We start from the raw sequence: 18,533 nt of genomic DNA on the forward strand, positions 1-18,533 counted from the left end.
TACGTTTCAGTGGGCCAATGGATGTGTAGTATTTCTTGCCTTAATTTTTGTGTGTGCGAGTGTGTTGAAGCTCTGAGACAGTGTGTCCAGCTGTAGCAGCACATCATTACTGGTATTTCACCTCTGCATTGCCAGTATGACTTGTGCTGCTTCTGATAGATACATGCTATCTTCTGATGAACACAGAACTTCATTGTGTCATTTATTTAGGGTCTTCCTGTTAAAAGGAAGTTTTTCCTTGCCACTGTTGCTCTTAAGGGGGTTCAGGCTTTGGGTTTCTGTAAAGCGCCTTGAGACAATTCTGTAAAATGCACTATATTAATAAAATGAATTGAACTGAATTTATTTGATATCAATGTATTGCCTACAAGAATGACAGTTACGTTTGAAAACTGAGTTATATTACATCTTCTTTTGATGATTTAAAATTTACTTATATAAATTTATTATATCTATAATAAACTAGATAACACCATTTGTCAAAGCCACTTACACAAGACTGTTTTTCTAAAATGTTTGAATGTCTGCAAAGCTAAATCCCAATCCACTTTTCCTGTGTTTAATACAGTTGTATTATTCTAGCCAAAAGTGTTTGCCTCTTAGGTTTAACACTGGTTTAGCCAAGTAAAACATTTATTTTTACTATGAAACAGTAGGCATTCTATACAAACACAACAAACCAGCCACAATTACTATCAGACTCATCAGAAAATGTTAAATGTTCAACATTTCAATATAGATATATAGTTCAACTACAATATAGAAATACACATCAGTAACTAAGAATCAAATATGGATGGATGATATTAATGTGGGTTATTGCGATTCTCTGTGTTCTTTGAGTTCTCTGTGAGTTCTTAAACCAACATAATTACAGTTGACATGACAACAATGATGCTCTAACCAGAATAATTGAAAGAGGCAGTCATGCCCCTTCTGGTAAACCCTGTGGGACCATAATTATTAAACCCATTTTAACCTAATTATAAATATGCTGTTTTGAAAAATCAATTTGCAAAAAAAAAAGGAGAAAAACTGCTGAAGACTGAACATACATAAGTGGAAAGAATACTCAAGCTGCAGTACCACAAACTGTCACAAAACAGTTTGCCGTATTAAACAATAAAAACTATTCATGCGTTCCTGTCTGAAGTCTGTATTTATCAGAACCACAAATACTTTATTATTGGCAGGGGGAAATTGCTTTAACCTAGTATGTTCACAATGCTGCCACAGAGCAAAAGACAAAACAGCCTAAAATCATCTTTAAAAAAAAAAAATCATTCAACAGGAGGAGTCCAACGGTCTAGGTGGTTGGCATCATCTGGCTCAAAGGAGTTTGGCTTATTACAACATGTTTTTGGAGTTAGTCTATCACTTCTGTAAAATCCACAGGAAAGGTCAGCGAGAGAGAAGAGGGAGGTCACTTGGGTTCATGATGAGGCTGGAGTCCAGGTTGAGGGTATCTGTAGAAACACAAAAAAGTAGTTTGTGAAGCTGCATTGAAGGATCACTGTCAACAAAGCTGACAACGTCTGATTTAATTACATTGCATTCTTATTGTCTAGTCTGGGACTTTTTATACATATATATGACAATTAATTAATAAAAATAATATGTGCCACAATTTAAAGTATCAGATTTAAAATGTTTTTGTCTTTTACCGGATCATGGCAACAACAGAGAAGAAGACCAAGAAAAGTGATCTTCCTGACACAGAGATCTTGTTCTAGTGGATGTTGATGGATGTTATCATTTTGGTGACTCCACCATAATGTGTTCACACATTTTTAGTTTCGTTATGATGGACTTCTGCATTATGAGTAGGATTCTCAAGTATTCTCAAGTAATAAAATAATTTGCATTGTGCAGGAGTAGTTACTGGCTCGAATTTACAAAGACCATATTTTCAAGAGAGCATATGACGGAAAGCCAGAGTGTTGTTGAATTCTGCAATAATAAGCCTCATGACAGGATGAACCATCTATCCATTTAGGGGCCAAACTCTAAGACCCCATTTGGACTAGTCTACTATCATGACATTTACCTTGCATCCTTCAATAAATGCCCCCTCTACTCGAAATCCCTCTAGCCAAATGCAGCTATCTGTCTTGTCAATCAAAGACAACACTACTGAGTCCTCTAGACTTTTTCTAAGTATTATTTAATAAACGTACTATACAATGAAGAAGTCCCGAATCAATAGATAGATCTTCCGAGTTTCTGTTTTCATTAACCCAGCTGAACCATGCGCCTCTCCATCTCTCCCCTCTTACCCATTTGCTCATGATTTCATTTATTCTGTCTGATTAAGTCCTGGAATCCTAACAGGACTGCTACTTTTCTCCTTTTGGTCAAAGTAGATGTTAATGCTCAAATGTCTGTCTGGCACATAGTGGGAAATGGAAAATGGAAATGTCATCCTCAGTAGTATGTCACTCGCTGAATCTCATCCAACATAATCACAATATTAAAATCATAAGAAAAGAGATACATCATAAATCACTTTAATTACGTATAAGCAATCTCAGGAAATCATAACTCTAGAGCTGAAAGTTTTTTAATTCTTTTAGTGGTTTTAGCTGACTTACATATACTTGTTGCTGCCCTGGGATCCACTTGACAGTGAGTGTCAACATGATACCCTGTCACTGCATAATTTTTCATCATCATGATATTTAATCATTCAGCCTAGTTAAAAGTTGTAAACAAAGGAATCAGAAAGCCCTTATTTACTGTGACACCCATTGAACTGCTACATAAATTGTAAGCAATGTGTATTCAGGGTGGGATTTATGGGGGGTTTAAACTTCTGTAAAGCACTCTGTGTTACAAGGTTTTGTATGAACGGTGTTATATAAATAAAGTTTGACTGATTGATAGTACTACTGTTGTGTACTTTTTATGCCAACTTTGTATGCCACTTTTTTAGTAGTTGTTCTTACCTTGATCAAAGTTTAGTTTTTTTGAGTTGGATCCCTCACCAAGTCCCTCGATGTCCACAAGATCACTGTTGACATCTGAATCATTCAGAGCGCTGAGGGTTACATCTACACACAGAAAACTGTACTGAGTCACTCCAGATTTTATTTTTCATCAGCAAATATACACAGGTAGTCCTCTTACCACATGATGGGGTGTTTAAAACAGAACTCTTCTAAGATTAATCTGTCTAGTGTGCTCACCTGCAGTCTTTTGTTTCTTCAGGAGGGGCTGGCTTGAGGGACCCTGCAGTGCTGATGTCACCACCACCTGTGCCGTGGACACTGACATGGCAGCTGGAGTGTCCTGTGTCACCCTGGCAACAACAGTGGTGGCTTTCTTGATGACCTTTTTGGGGCCATCACAGGAGGTGGACAGAGTGCTGTCTTCATACAGCTTTCTCTTCATTGTGCTCTTTGTTTGACTGCTGGAAGAAAGAATAGAGCTGAACTGACATATCATACTTGGTCACATGAATCAGAGGTTCATGTGACCTGGTAAGAATATTATTAATAATATTCAAGAGAAGTTTGCATGAAATGACATACAGCTGTGATCACCTATGATACGTTTTTCCAATGCCTGTGAATGAATTAAATTGTGAGGGTTTGTTTTGCCTTCAGTTGTATCAGATTTAATCACAGCTGTATGTCATTTCATGCAAACTTCTCTTATGTGTGTGTTACCCTGCAGGACTGGAGTCTGCCACTGGGTGAAGCTGCATGGTCAGTTCTCCCAGTTTGGTGAAAGCAGCGCCAGCTGCAGAGAAGATTTCCCCAACCTGTGCAACATACAGGACTGATTTAAAGCACTTGACATACTCCTAATAGTCTTATATATATATATATATATATATATATATATATATATATATATATATATATTTATATTTATATATATATTTTTATATGTATATATATATTTATATATATATATATTTATATATATATACATATATATATATATATATATATATATATACACATATATATATATACATATATATATATACATATAAATAAATTATAAATACTATTATCCTAAGTTTGTGTATTATATATATATAATATATATAACAAATGGCAAGACACGGTCATTTTATCTGAAACAAACGTGGCAATAAATCTCTTTATGACTGATTTCAAGCAGAAAACACCTTATGTTACTTTCTGCTTAGCTGTCGCGGGAAGACCTAGGCGTTTGTGTACAATTGTGACGCTAATAGGAGCGGGCGAATTAATTTGCGTTTATTATTGCGTATAAACTAAACGCAAAGAACGTCTCGGTGGGTTTTTGTTAAAATGAAACTCACTTTGGTGGAAGCTGAGGTCATTTCGCTGTCCTCTGCGGTACTACAGACTGTACAGACCGTAGGCAGGACTCAGTGATGTCTTCAAGTGGGTTGCTAAGATGCTAACAACTGAGCTAGCATCTGATGGTTCTTGTGATGTAGCAGAGCAGCAAGAAACCTGCTCCTCCACAGCTTTACTGCCGCTGCCCGGAAAGGGTGAACATACTACTACTGTTCTAATAAAGTTATATTAAAAGTGATTTACAACTGCAGCCAGGCTGGTGCAGGTCACATCTCCCAGTGACTACGTCCAGCAGGCTGCTGGTGCCTTCACGTCACCTCGGAATCTACACTACAGTAATGATTGCGCCGCATGTTTGAGAGGTTACGCCCACTGTGGACATAACATTTTTTTTACGTATTTGTATGCACTGTATTACATATGTGTTTTTCTGCGAGGGTAAAATGAGTATTCAGGTCTTCAATTGGTCTTTAATTCAGCAGAACTCAAGTTATACTACGGCAGCATTGAATGTTGTCTCTTGTCTGACGCATCGGCGGATAGGCCAACTTTAAGGTCACGTGATCCGTTCAAACTAACCGTAACAAAGTATTTAAGTTTGCGTTAAATGCTTTGCTTCTGTCGCTCAAACGTGGCACACAGTTATCACATATTACATATATAAACTGTCAAAACGAATTTCATTTCATTTGGTTTTCATATTTAAGCCGTAGTATAACTTTCCCCTCTAAAGCAAACCCCCTACAGTTCCGGTGTTCACTCACAGTCACCTGACTGACTGTAGCAGGAACTTAGCATACTTCAATTTTTCAGTCTTTCAGTATCTGAAACCGTTTCATCATGCGGGGGCTAATCTGTGGACCTAAACTCGCAGCGTGCGGGATTGTGTTGAGCGTGTGGGGGGTGATCATGTTGGTGAGTTTTTTTTACAGTTATGTTTTCGTTTTTTTAATTCAAAAATAACGATAGAAATAAGCGGCAACACGACCTGAACGATATAACAGCTGGAGCGATAAAGCTTGTTGTAATAATCACATGACAATAAGTGTGTGTAACAACACTGCACAGCCTCAAAAACAGTCGATCTAAAGTGGTTGCTCAGTCAATTCAAAACACTTGACTCCTGTCTCCTCCTGTTCTTTCTTAAACACTATGTCAGCATAGTCAAATGGACACCCACCAATTATTTATTCAGTTAATCAAAACAATTGACAATAAATAATCACCAGACCCAGCATTGAATGTAGGCTTGCATACTTCTGTGTTTTGTCCATATGGTAAATAAATTCTATGTAGGTCTTTAAAAAGAGAGTGTGTTACAACAGCAACAGGACATTAAATAATATGTACAAAACAATAAAATTCTGAATAAAGAGACCTCTTTCAGTATTGTTTCCACAGCTTAAAGCAGTATCACCAGTTTCTGTTATTTTCTCTAACCCTGGGTTGTTCCTCTTTTCTTTCAGGCCATGCTGGGGATTTTCTTCACAGTGCACTCAGCAGGTTTAATTGAAGATGTGCCACTGACAGAAAACGACTTTGATCCAAAGTAAGACTCCAGTCCAAAGTCATTAAAAACAAATCTACATACTTTATAATGTACTGTATTATGCTGTTTGCAGGCTGTAGGTATTCACACAGACTCCCAACAAGGTAAAATTGTTGAGGTTTACAGACAGGAGTTCCATCATTAAAGGCAGTGATCCAGCCGTTAGTCCCTTAGTAGTGACGGCTGTCCTGTTACAAGAATGTGGATTTGAAATTAAATATTTGCCTGATTCTTCGGGTCTGGTGGCCATGTTGACAGTGATCATCCACTGTATGCTCCACACCTGCTGGACCTGCTGGGTATTTAAAAATTGATATGCTGTGATGAAGACTAACCTTTGTGTCTTCTTAGCACCAACTCTATTCAGAAAATCTACGAATTGTACAACAAGGTGGGTTACAACTGCTTCATAGCAGCTGCTGTGTACGTCTTCGTCGGTGGATTCTCCTGCTGCCAGATGAAGCTTAACAAGAAGAAGGTGAGTCCTGCTGAGCATGTACATCAAGTGTAACATTTTTATCCATCCATCAGCATAATGCTGAAATAAAATAACTTGAAGTCATCCAGTATTATATTGTGTTGTTTAGGAGTACCTTGTGCAGTAGCACCACTTGCCGGATTGAAGAGCTGCTGATGCTGACCTGTTCTGATCACTGACTATCTAGTTAAACTTCCTGGTCGAAGCTCCAGGGACCTCAGTGAGGACTGATGGATGTTAAATGTATTGAAGATGAGTTAATTCTACCTCTGATCACAAATGCTTAAATTATTTGACAGGAGCCACTCACTGGAAATGGATGAATAAGTAGTGTTAAATTGTATGTAAGTACTATGTGTTGTCTTGCTAAGCTGCTGTGCTATACAGGAAAATGTACTTCTGAATATTTTCAGTATTCAACTGTGCTTGGAGTGTTTGTTATTAAATCAAAAGCTCAATATTGTTTGTACTGTGCCTCAATAAATAAGAAATTTTGAGTATATTTCTGTTACTGTCACAATTTTTCATTTGAGCCTGAGCTGGGAGCTGTCAGCACATAAGCAGAATCAGGATAATATTGTATATTATTTAGTTATCTCTGTACTAAAATAAGGACATATGATAATAATGTGAATACAAACTATATACTCAAGATTTTATGCTTTTATTTTGTATGGCATTCATACCAGTGTGATATATAAAGCCCTGTCAGGGCAAGATGAGAAGGGGGGGCAGCAAAGCACAGTTACATTGTACATTTATTCATTAGTTCTACACATTAAAAAACTGTTACTGTAATAACAATATATATTTCTTAATGAAAAAGTATCCTAATATCTTAGCTAATATCTAATAAAGTAAAAAGGTAAAACATCCAACCTCAAGATCCACTAACACTCTAGAGTTTCTCACATCCTTCTTCAGTAGATGGAATATTGTGTTGATAAGTTTATTGACAAGGTGGTCATTTATTGAAGGAGAGGGGGGAAAACACATAGGTTGTCCTTGGTATCTACCACCTTTCCCTGATCATTGAGTCGTTGCCCATGTGGCTGATCATGCATCACTGAGAAACCTGTGCACCTTTAGATTATCCGGTCAAAATATAATCTAAAATTCTTGCAGCTGGGAATATTGTGCAGAAATCAGAAGAAAATAAATGTTTGTCAGCTGATAGCACTGAGGCACTTATACATGTGAATAAAGGTAGAGTATATTGCATATATGACTAGGGCTTTTTTAAAAGCACACACTTTTACCTCAACAAAACATCAATCTGTGAGACTCACAATTACACATAAAAACATCACTACCATGAAAACAGATGGACATTGTTTCTTCAGCATCAACGGAAAAATAATTGCAGCTTTCGGGTGTCTGCTGGTATTTCTATATAGTGATGCTGTTTTCTATGCGGCTTGGCAGCAGGTAAAGGTACTGGAGCTCCAGTCCTTCATTCTGACTCTGGATGTGGTCCTCAATTTCCTTGAGCTCCATTTTGAACCTGTCAATCACCTCCAGAGCCCGTCCCTCAGTGAAATAGTTCTCTGTGTACGTACCTAAAGGAATCTAGAGACAGGAACACATCTGGTTTTATTATTTTATTATTATTCATTTATTATTTACAACTTACCTCAGAGGAAAGACAACACACTCAATAAATGAACTTGTAGTTGTAGCACTGCAGAAAGGTGCTCTGCAGATTTGCCGTTTGCCACACATGACCAAACAAGGTGTATCAACCTTTTAGAGAATTACAGTAACTTAGCCTAGAAGTAACAAATGTATAGCCTAGTTTTTCAGCACTGATCTAAGACTTTTGCCAAGTCATCCAGGCCTTTATGTCTGTAAGACATGCCTGAAGTTTGACTATGAAGAGGAAACCTTGTTAACACGAACAAACTGCAATCTAACACATATGATTTTAAACCAACCTAGCAATGTCTATTTATCCAAATCACGTGTTGCACAAACTGTGTCAAAAGCAGCACTGAGATCTCGCAGAACAAGTACAGAGATGCTTATATTACTGCCTTTTTAAGAATTTTAGAAGTAAAGGGGATATAGGTCAAATGAAGGTTTTTTAAATTAAGGTCTGATTATAGCAACCATGAATGCCTGTGGTACATGTCATACTGCTAAAAACAGGTTAATTTGATCTAATATCAAAGACACAATCAAGGCCATGACATCCTTATGCAGTCAAGTTGGGATTGTGTTTAGATTTATTAATTGTATTGGTTAATTCATAGATGTATGTAAAATAGAAGCAGTTCAAAGACAGGAACTACAGATGTTTCATCCCTAAGAACAGGGACCAACTTTCCCTCTAATACTTATAATTCTATTAGTAAAGAAAGTCATCCCTACTGAGAGCTAAACAAATGCACGCCCCACGATCATAGCTTCAGTGCTGAACAGAAATTGGGGTTGTTTTTGTTCTTTTCTATGCTGAATAATAATGTGTGGGCTGTATTGAACATTAATGACTTATTAATAAGGAAACTTATAAATGTAAAATTGGTACCACTGCATTTTTATTTCTATTGTCTATGTCTGCTTCTTTTTTAGAGGGGCAACAATATCAAGAGTGATGTCCAAGAGTCCAAGGCAACTGGACAACTGGGTTAAAGGAGATTTTGTTGAAAGGTGGCAGGAGAGAACCATGTAAGACTGCTATTCTGATGATAATAATAATAATGATTGAAATAAATTCAGCCAGATTTCTAGAAGCTGCACCATGCCAGGATGAATGTTGTGTCATCTAATACAACCAGTTTTTACCAGAAATTCTGCCAATTTTCCTAAATGGGCTCATAGTTACATGCAGAGTTCATATCCATTTAAAGTATCAAATTTAAAGTGAATTATTATCCAAAGTACTAGATACAGTGACCTTGTTCCTGGTCATTTGTTTTACATATTAAAGACATTACAGCACAACTTTATTGTTGTGGAGGTCAATATCTCAGCTATGAAAATCTAGACAACTAAATATAAAATGTATACACAGCACTGAGTACATCTGTTCTCTAACTTATGAATCACATCAGCTGATTCAGACCCTGCATGGTGTTGTTTGTTACTCACTGCGTCTGGCTGCGCTCGTCCCAGGTGCCACGTGATAGCCATCTGCACGCAAGACTGGCTGACATCAGGGAGGGTGGCCATGATCATCTCCATTGTAACAGCGTCTTTGTCTGTGGGTGGGGCGTGTCTCATGGTGCACGGAGTGTTAGGTACCCAGGCACACCAGTCAAACTGAAAAAGAAACCTGTGTAACTCTTTCTATTTTAATGTAGTGGGAAATAAGTGTGAGCGTGTTCAGCACCTGTCCGTTGTTAGTTGCAGCATGTTGGGCAGTGCTGGTGAAGATAGCCACAGTCAGCAGTGTGGAGAGCTCCTCTCTGCTGCTCAACTTACTTGGCAGACCTGCCACATAAAGCAAATAACTCTAGTTATAGTCAAACAGTGACTATAAAGGCACTTCTCTGGCAGCTGAAGGCTACAGTGAACAGTTGTTGCATAGTAGATCTGTTTTTATGTTAAGTTATGATGTCACAGCTGTCACAAAACATTAGAACCTAAAGAAAGAAATAATAATATTAAATAAATAGAATTTCTTTTATTGTTAGATTTTGACCCGAGAATAGAAATATGAATGAGATATTTTTACTCGGATAACAAGGTGTTTTTTAAATGAAAATCAGAAAAAACACTAAGAAAATGTATAGAACACTAAAATTTTGTCTAATACAGTAAAAAAAATAAAGCAGCCTATAGGTAACTAAATGGTTTCCTTTTGAGGCTGTTCTGTTGAAGTACCGCCAGCATCCAGATGCTGCAACAGTAAACCCAGTGTTCCTTATTACATTAGCCGTGCCTAGTGTGTAGTTTTTGTCAAGGCAGGACAGTCAATCAATGTTCAAGTTCATTCTGAACTGTATGCAAGTGTGCAAAAACTTCCACATCAGAGCCCTCACCCACTTGATGTGACAAAGAACAGCAGTCACACTATTCTCCACATGTGCTTCTTCAAAACATTATGGCCACTACAGTAAACTGTTTATCCCTCACGCACAGTTTCAACCTAGCAAGGCCTGGATTCTACAGACCACTGTGACTGCTTATTTTACTTTGTATCATCTGTGTAGATGCAATGAATGAATTACCGACCAAAGTCAGGAAGCTCTGTGAAGCCTTCCTGGGTTATGTCTCTGATCCAGGCTTGGAGCTCCAGATCCTTTTGCACATCATGGTTTGCTTTGTAGTGCAGGTTCACCATACTGGAGACAAAACTGAAGAAACAGTACAGAAACAGTTAATACTACAGTCCAAAGATCAAACCTAGGGATGCAAGAGACTGAATATTTGCCAGTATCTGATATGCTGATATTGTTCAACAATATCTGTTAATCAACTTTTGGCCAGGACTGAGTCCTTGGCTTGGTAGAAGGCCTTGTATGATGCCAAAGTTACCTGAAAAGGCACCTGTGGACACTGTGAGCATGTTGTCTACCTGTGTATGGCCTCCCACAGCATCAGCCCATGTTCTTTGTAGAAATAGTTTGGCAGCTGGGTCACTCCTCTGTCCATGAAGTCAAAGTGGGGCTGAAGGGAGCGGTAGGTCAACACTTTGTATTCTCTCTGAGCCAAAATCATTAGGCCGTCACCACCTGTAGACACAACCTACATACAAACATTAACAAAGCAGTCACCACATACAGCCATATGTGGTCCAATCATTAGGGTGACTCACCCGTTTGAAGATGCCATTGGCAGAGATGAGTTGAGTGCGCCCCCTACAGTTGATCTCTAGAGTGTACCGCAGATGAGGGGCCAGAAGCTACAGTACACAGAGACACAAAACTGTTCAGGGTACAACATTGCTGTTATAGCTACAGGTTAACCACCAACACATCAGAATGACAGCAGTTCACATACAGATGCTACATTTCTTTATGATGGTCCAGAAACAACAGAGGAGGTGTGAACTGACTAAATAGAAATTGAAGACAGTGAGTCAATATATCATCTTGTCTGCCCTCAACATGAGAGAAAAACATAATATCAGAGTGTGTGTCTAGGATAGAGATCATCCAACAACAGCCGGTGATCCTTCCTTTGTGGACCAGGATTCGATTCCTCCACAGTGCCTGATGCACAGGTCAGGCCAAGTGAATGAGCGAAAGCCAAGGAAGAAACCAGAATGTCTGAGTTCTGCTGAAAACGATTTTTTTTTGCATGAAATTAATTGGACCATACTGGACCTCAGCAAACCAAACTGCAGCTGCATTTTTGTGTTTACATTAACTCTTTCAGCCTCACAGCCCCCTTTTTGCTAAGATATACTCTATTTATTTTGGGCATTCCATTTTCAAGCTGATGCCTTAAAAATAGGCTTGGGCTGGAAAGTTTCATATATACATTTCACCTTTCTAAATTTCAATGACCCTTTGAAATATAGGAAATTATAGCACATCATGTTAAAGACAGATGAAGTAATGCTATTTTAGGGAACAGTACCATATCTTTTTATTCATTTGCTCATTGAAGCATTTTTGTGGTTCTGTCTCAAATCAAGATTGTTTTAATATAAACACCTATTTCTCTTTGTTCTATAAAATCCATACAGATCTGTGTGAAAATGATGGCTACCTTGTATATAGGATGTACAGCTGGCAGCTGTCTCAAAGTAGCCACACAGAACACCTCTACCACCAGGTGAGTCCTGAGCAGATGAGACAGCAGCTGGAACACCTGGAACTCTGAGTGACGTACCCACATCTTAGCCAATAGCCAGACCAAGGGTTGGTCTGTGGGCAGGAATATGGGTGTGTCAAGGCTTGGAGTCTGCCCTAGCTGCAGAAAAGTAAATATTATAGGCAGTTTATTCATATTGATATTTTACATTGACTTCAATTTATATTGAATGCACCTGTATAGCAATAGGTATGAGCCCCTCATCTGGGTGTTGGTACAGGAGACAGAGTGGAGCAGCAATGTATTGAGGTTTTCCTTTGATTGTGTTGGGTGGAATCCCATCCATGATAGCATAGTCTATCAAATATATATTTCCTGCCTGAACAGGAAAGCAACAGAACACCAAGGGAAAGTGAGGACGAATAGACAGCAAGTTATTTTAGAATATTATGTTATATCCACCTTCAGTTCTTTGTCCAGATTGGTTTTGTGAGCCATGGAGCGCTGCACCATGTCTGCTGAGACAGGAAAGTTCTCTGGCAGTTTTGTGCACCTGTGAATCATCCTTGGGTTGGAGCCATTTAGACACTGGTATCCAAAGAACCAGTCCTCCTTCCAGTGCTCCATACAATACTCTGAGACATACAGAGATACAGTATTGATTGAGTAATGATGTTTTTTGATCAAATTTTGTCAAGGACATGATAACAGGGATTTTCATACTGTCACAATGTGTAACATGTTTATCTGTTTATCTGTTGCTGTAAATAAATAGATGTACAACACTACTACCAAGTTCCTTGATCATTTTTGTGTGTTTTTTAGAGGATGTAGCATTATGTGATACAACTGTGATGTTTTAAGGAATGCATTCTACGACAGTGGGGCTTGAAAGTTTTCTGTATTTCCACATAAATGCAGATTTAAGATTCAGATACATTGTACAACACTTAAAGTTTTCAATTTGCTTATGGTGCTTCCACAAGAGTTAGCATTAAGTCAAACTGATTACAAACTCTTTATTTGTGTGTAAGACTGGATCATTTTCTTCAATAAACAGGTATGAAGTATAAGACCATATATGCAGATATGTGGAAAATTCTTAAAGCCTCACAAACCTTCAAGCACCACTGTACATGTGTCTGTCATCATAATGACCTGCTTAACTTTTTGTTACATTTGTCTAAAACATAATAACATCATATTTGATGTACAGTAGTTGGTATTTGTAACAGCAGGGCTGTGAATGTGTAACTGTACACTATATAGCCTTTAGTTTTTACAACTATTTTTCCCATCAGAAACATAAAAAAAAAGATTGATCTTAAGGATGTGGGAATCAGAAACTGTGCCCACTTTTAAGGATTGGCTGTCAGAATTGACAGGTCTGCTACACGTAGAGAGACTCAGATATGGCTTGCTTGAATAGGCTGAAGGCATTTTATAAGATTTGGCAGCCTTTTCTAGATCATCTTGCCCAATATGATGGCGACTGATCAGTAGTCAGGCCTAAATGTTCCGCCCACCTTGGTTGTATACATTTACGCAGGGACTTGTAGTAATGATGTATAACATCACTGTCATAGTAATACACATGTACACCCAGCTCTGCTTTTGTTTTTGTTTGTTTTGTTTATATGTATGATATGACTTGCCTCCTTGTAAAACTGAATAAATATATAAGTGCAAAAACAATTTTCCCATCAGGCTTTGTTAAGAGTGTTTAGTATGTATCTACCCACCAGCTATAGGACTCCGCAGCTTCCAAAAGATCCGTTTGAAATCATCCAGGTCATTCCAGGACTTTCCAAACCTGATTGCCAATTTCTTCAGAGACAACTCCAACAAGCTGATGAGAGGGAGAGCCAGTTTAAGTTATAGATATGCCTGTTAATAAAAACTCTGTTTAGGCTTAAAATGGAATAAGATCTGGATCATATGTATATGAACCACTCACGCATAGTGTAAAGAATGCTCAAAGTCACTCCGCTTCTCATTGTCAAAGCGGGCATCCTGGGGTAAGTCTGCTTCTGTTTTGGCATCAATACATCGGGGGATGCCAGGAGCCCATGTGAGCCATCTGACCCAAATACAGACACACAAATATGAACAAATGCAACATGATCACTATGGCATGTGTAAAGGCTGCACTTTGTATGTGGACCTGTATGTCTTCTGTCTCTCCTTCAACTCTGTCTTCCTGTGTGCCAGAAGCAGAGGTGAGGTGTCATCCATCAGCGTCTTTGCTACGAAACAGAAACAGAAAGCAAAGAGCTGCCTTCTCAATGCATGGTCTTGGCTTGCAGAAACAAAAATCAAGCAGCTTCGAGAAAATCAGGCCAATTTATAGCTTTACATTGGTGTTCCTTTGTGTTTTTAAAACAGTCATTCTCTTTAGGTCTCGCTCTTATTGTGACCATGGAGGAAACATAGGAGAAACCTGCTCCTCTTTATTCCTGATACTCAGACAATACATTTGACTCTATGTAGAACTCATGATCATGCAGTTTCTTACACATAATAACATCATGTTTGCCACTGTCTGCATGTAAATACCTGTGTGCAGCCCAGTGTGTGTTAGTACTGCATAAGTTTGGCCTTCTGCATTACAAACTCAGGTTACAGAGCCTCTCACTGTACAATCTGGTCAGACAGCTTTCAGTTGCTTTAGGATTCAGCACTGGCTTGTCAACGTGCATAATTTTAAGTATATAATTTATAATGGTAGTGGTTCAAATGTTCCAGTGTTGACACATTTAGCTTAAATTAGTTTCCTTTTTAGTTTAAGTCATTTTATTTTAATGTATTGTTTTGTATTTTGCTGCCTCAACAGCTATTCAGTGTGACTCTTTCCTACCTGTACCCTCCCTTATCTCCAACTTAAAATCTCCAATTAGCCAGCAATAACATGGGAAAGTCAGCACTTTGTCTCCACCTGGAGACTCCACAGTGACATAGCGACAGAACCAGTTATCTTCCACCCAGTACTTCTGTTTCTCCAGTCTGACCAGCAGCAGAGCGCCTAAGGGTGAACAACTGGTCACCTTGTACTGATCCACCTGATAGGATAGAAGGAAGGAGAAAGAAGACAAAGATGCATGGAATGACTGCATTTGTTAATTAGCTATAGCCACAGGTACTTTTAAACACTTACTGCTCCTCGACAAAAATCCAGTCCAGGGTTGTCTAACAGGGTGCGTTCACTCTCTCCTTTCTCCCCCACCAGGGTCACAAAGATGTAGTTGTTGGTACCTGAATACTCTGATGTACCAGTTGCTACTGTTACAGTGTAGACCTCCATCTGAGGACAAACACACACACAGTGCATGGATGAGCATCTGTTCACTGGACTGAATGTGATGGCACTGGTGTCTGGTGCATGTTTCTTCTCAATTGTTGTAAAGCTTTAAATAAAGAAAACTCATGCAGAAAGACACAGGAAATGATGCAAAGTTTACCTGAAGTCACGCACAGTACTGTGTACAACCTTAGATATTTCCTGATTACACTGGACACTGTGTTCTGAGCACTGCCTTAAAAACTGATAAGCTACTATTACCTGTCATGATGAGCCAGATGTCATGAGACAGATCTCATCAGACAGTGGGTGTATAAATGAAGAGAAGCACAAACTCTGCTGATGTTTGTGACTGTCTCTGTGGATGCTGCCCTGATTTAAGACCTCTGCAACAGCAGCAGCCTGTAGTTCTGTACAAACAATCTTAACAAAAAGCATCAGCATCTATCATCAGGATCAGCAGTTGCAATCATATGCAACAAAAACTCAGAGACAGGCCGTCTATTTCTCCATCAAATGTTTTTCTTTTGAACAGTATTACAGGTATTCCATTATGCAACAAGAAAGTGTAGCTGTCACATCAGCTGTGATGGCTGTGCTGATGTGACAGTAACTTCCTGGAAATGTGAACATAACCAAATGTGTGAACCACACTGATGCAAATATGTTGTTAAAAAAAAACAGATACAGGGAGGGACACGACAGATGTGACAGTCCATTGATTGAATCTGAATGTCAAATTCATGAATTGATGACACAGCAGATTTGTCATTATTCACAGATTATTTAATACACAGATTCAGATAAAGGCTGACCTTCAGATTAAAAGAGGACTAATCATTTGTTGAGTTTACGTCACATGACAAAAATTATTGGATTGATTATATTATTGGCCGACACCAACAGACTCAACAAGCTCATTAGGAAGGCTGGCTCGGTGCTGGGAGTGGAGCTGGAGTCTGTGGTGGAGGTGACGGAGAGGAGGATACTGAGGAAACTCCTCAGTATTCGTAACAACACGTCTCACCCCCTGCATGACACACTGCTGTCCTACAGGAGCACATTCAGCGGTAGACTGAGACTACCGAGGAGCAGCACAGAACGCCACAGGAGGTCCTTCCTGCCAGTGGCCATCAGACTGTATAACTCCTCCCCTTTCTGTAGGAGAGGAGCTAGATAATCATGTCAGGCATCACTGTCATTCCCGTCCACTTGTCTATATTTATGTTTACTTAGCACCTTACATCTCCACATTTGTATCCATGTATCATATATTGTGCTCATACTGCGTACTGTACTCTTATTTTGGATTATAGTGACACTTACTCTGTACTTAACTGCATTTAATGTAACTTCTGGCACAAGAATTTCCTTCGGGATTAATAAAGTTTTATCTTATCTTATCTTATCTTATATATACACATGATGCTTGATTAATAATACAAGTTTCAGTTATTATGTTTTTAACTAATTCATTTCCACATGACATGTTGATGCATGTTTGCCATACAGGTAGGCATTTGTTCATCATTGTATTATCATACAGTATATTAGGTCAGGTGATGCAGTGTTTGTGGACTGAAGCACGTTTTTGACATGTGTTGTGTAACATTAATGCATTGCAAGACTGACAATGTTGTGTAACAGGAACAGAACATAATCTTAAAGAATCCTGTGAAAGGCAGATTGTTATGAATTTATCAGAACGCAGTTAAAAAAGTTACATTTTAAGGCTTTAACTTTTAGACTGCTTCACTTTAACACTGATAATAACTCCACATTAGCTATTTAGGGCACTAGAAACCAAGAAAAAACTGAAGAAGACCCACCTTCCTGCAGCAGTGTCAGCAGTGGTCCTCTTGCTTTGAATTCAGACAATCTGTGTGTTTTCTCTCTCCAAAGTCAGTGCAGTGGTCCTGTGTGCAAAAATCCTCTCCTACTGATGTAGGAAGCTCAGTCCTCCTCAGCACTGACCCCTCCTCACACTTACATTGCTACTACCTGATTTTCTCTCTTTTACAGACACTCCCCTCAGTCCTTTGTGTGGTCTCACTCCACTCCAACAGAGAGGGAGAGAAAGAGAGAGAAAGAGAGAATGTTGCTAAAGGGAAATTGGGTCACTACAATCTGCACAGTGTCAGTGTCACATCTACAGAGCAACATATGCTAAACCTACCCTTAAAAACTCCACCTTACATCCTGACACAATCACTATTGAAAAATTATTTAATACAGTTAATACAGTATAATCACTGAAAGCTATCAAGTGTCATGTCACCTCCCTCTTGTTTCAGCTGTCTTGTCTTCCCCTTCCTCCTCCTGGTGATTTTCTGCTCCTTTGTGTCTCCTCCCTTGTGTATATCATATGTGTGCTGCCTTTCACTCCCTGCCCCTTTGTCCCTAGATGAATAACTTTAGAGTATATGCAGAATGTTGTAACGCCCTGTGACTCTATTTTAGAATGAGATGATGCAGTGGTCTAACAAACTCCCAAACCTCCCATTTCTACACAAGTTTTAATTGTCTTCAATGTGTTGTGATAGTATTGCAACAAAGCAGGAAGTTAAATGCTACTTATTAACTATTACACAGGTGTTACAAAAAAGATATGTAAACAAACATTCGTCCTGGAAATTTCAATCTTATGTAGCTAGAGAGCATATTCAACACAGCATTTGCATGAACAGATAAGCACAGGAGATAATCTCTTTGAAGAGAGGAGGAAGAGAATGTAATCAATGAGAGGACTGTTGTCAAAGTGAAATGTTATCACTGTTGGAAATAAAGTTCAAAGGTCAGCTTCAACAAACATATTCAGTATTAAACATTGCTGCTTGCTGAATATCTTGAATAACTTACTGATGCACAAAGATCTATCATGTGATTACCACCTTGGGGCTCTTGTGAAATGCATGCACATGTCTGTCCAGACTCATATGATGTAATTACTTTAAATATATTTAGTGACAGTCACTTCTTTATGTGATCAAATTAGCCTTTCGGATCGAAGCATTGTCATGGCAGAAGGGCTTGCATGGTCTAGTGCTTCTCAGAGCTATGTTGTCTTAAATGATGTAATCTGGCAGGACCTCCAAAAGCAAACAGACTTGGGGGGGACATTCTGTGAAGTGAGATCTCACACAAGCAGCCTGAGGACAAGGCTGGAAGATAAGTCCATCAATGATTGCACACATATATGCACTATGAGAG

The 18,533-nt window shown here is 38.7% G+C and overlaps 3 protein-coding genes across 4 annotated transcripts; 1 reads left to right on the top strand and 2 right to left on the bottom strand.

Moving 5' to 3' along the window:
• Window positions 1–374: 374 nt before the first annotated feature.
• On the bottom strand, window positions 375–4,611 carry LOC114450726 (chromatin complexes subunit BAP18-like). 2 transcript variants are annotated; one of them, XM_028429058.1, is made up of 5 exons: window positions 4,295–4,611; window positions 3,669–3,763; window positions 3,186–3,406; window positions 2,946–3,050; window positions 375–1,466 (listed from the first exon to the last, which is right to left on the bottom strand). In XM_028429058.1, exons 1-5 carry the CDS (start codon window positions 4,313–4,315, stop codon window positions 1,402–1,404), a joined length of 507 nt encoding a protein of 168 aa, XP_028284859.1. In that variant the 5' UTR covers window positions 4,316–4,611; the 3' UTR covers window positions 375–1,401. The 2 variants fall into 2 exon arrangements, with proteins under 2 accessions (XP_028284859.1, XP_028284858.1); XM_028429057.1 differs by having other exon boundaries at window positions 3,186–3,409.
• A 415-nt stretch (window positions 4,612–5,026) lies between these two features.
• Window positions 5,027–6,824, top strand: LOC114450727 (ribonuclease kappa-like). The gene is made up of 4 exons (XM_028429059.1): window positions 5,027–5,210; window positions 5,762–5,844; window positions 6,196–6,322; window positions 6,432–6,824. Exons 1-4 carry the CDS (start codon window positions 5,136–5,138, stop codon window positions 6,447–6,449), a joined length of 303 nt encoding a protein of 100 aa, XP_028284860.1. The 5' UTR covers window positions 5,027–5,135; the 3' UTR covers window positions 6,450–6,824.
• A 146-nt stretch (window positions 6,825–6,970) lies between these two features.
• Window positions 6,971–17,626, bottom strand: alox12 (arachidonate 12-lipoxygenase). The gene is made up of 15 exons (XM_028429056.1): window positions 17,153–17,626; window positions 15,180–15,326; window positions 14,883–15,084; window positions 14,190–14,271; window positions 13,983–14,105; window positions 13,768–13,874; window positions 12,488–12,660; window positions 12,261–12,404; window positions 11,981–12,184; window positions 11,082–11,168; window positions 10,842–11,011; window positions 10,499–10,620; window positions 9,654–9,754; window positions 9,413–9,583; window positions 6,971–7,891 (listed from the first exon to the last, which is right to left on the bottom strand). Exons 2-15 carry the CDS (start codon window positions 15,324–15,326, stop codon window positions 7,712–7,714), a joined length of 2,013 nt encoding a protein of 670 aa, XP_028284857.1. The 5' UTR covers window positions 17,153–17,626; the 3' UTR covers window positions 6,971–7,711.
• Between the last annotated feature and the right edge of the window lie 907 nt (window positions 17,627–18,533).

The sequence above is a fragment of the Parambassis ranga genome, chromosome 18 (assembly GCF_900634625.1).
Source record: "Parambassis ranga chromosome 18, fParRan2.1, whole genome shotgun sequence".
NCBI classification, from domain to species: Eukaryota; Metazoa; Chordata; class Actinopteri; family Ambassidae; genus Parambassis; species Parambassis ranga.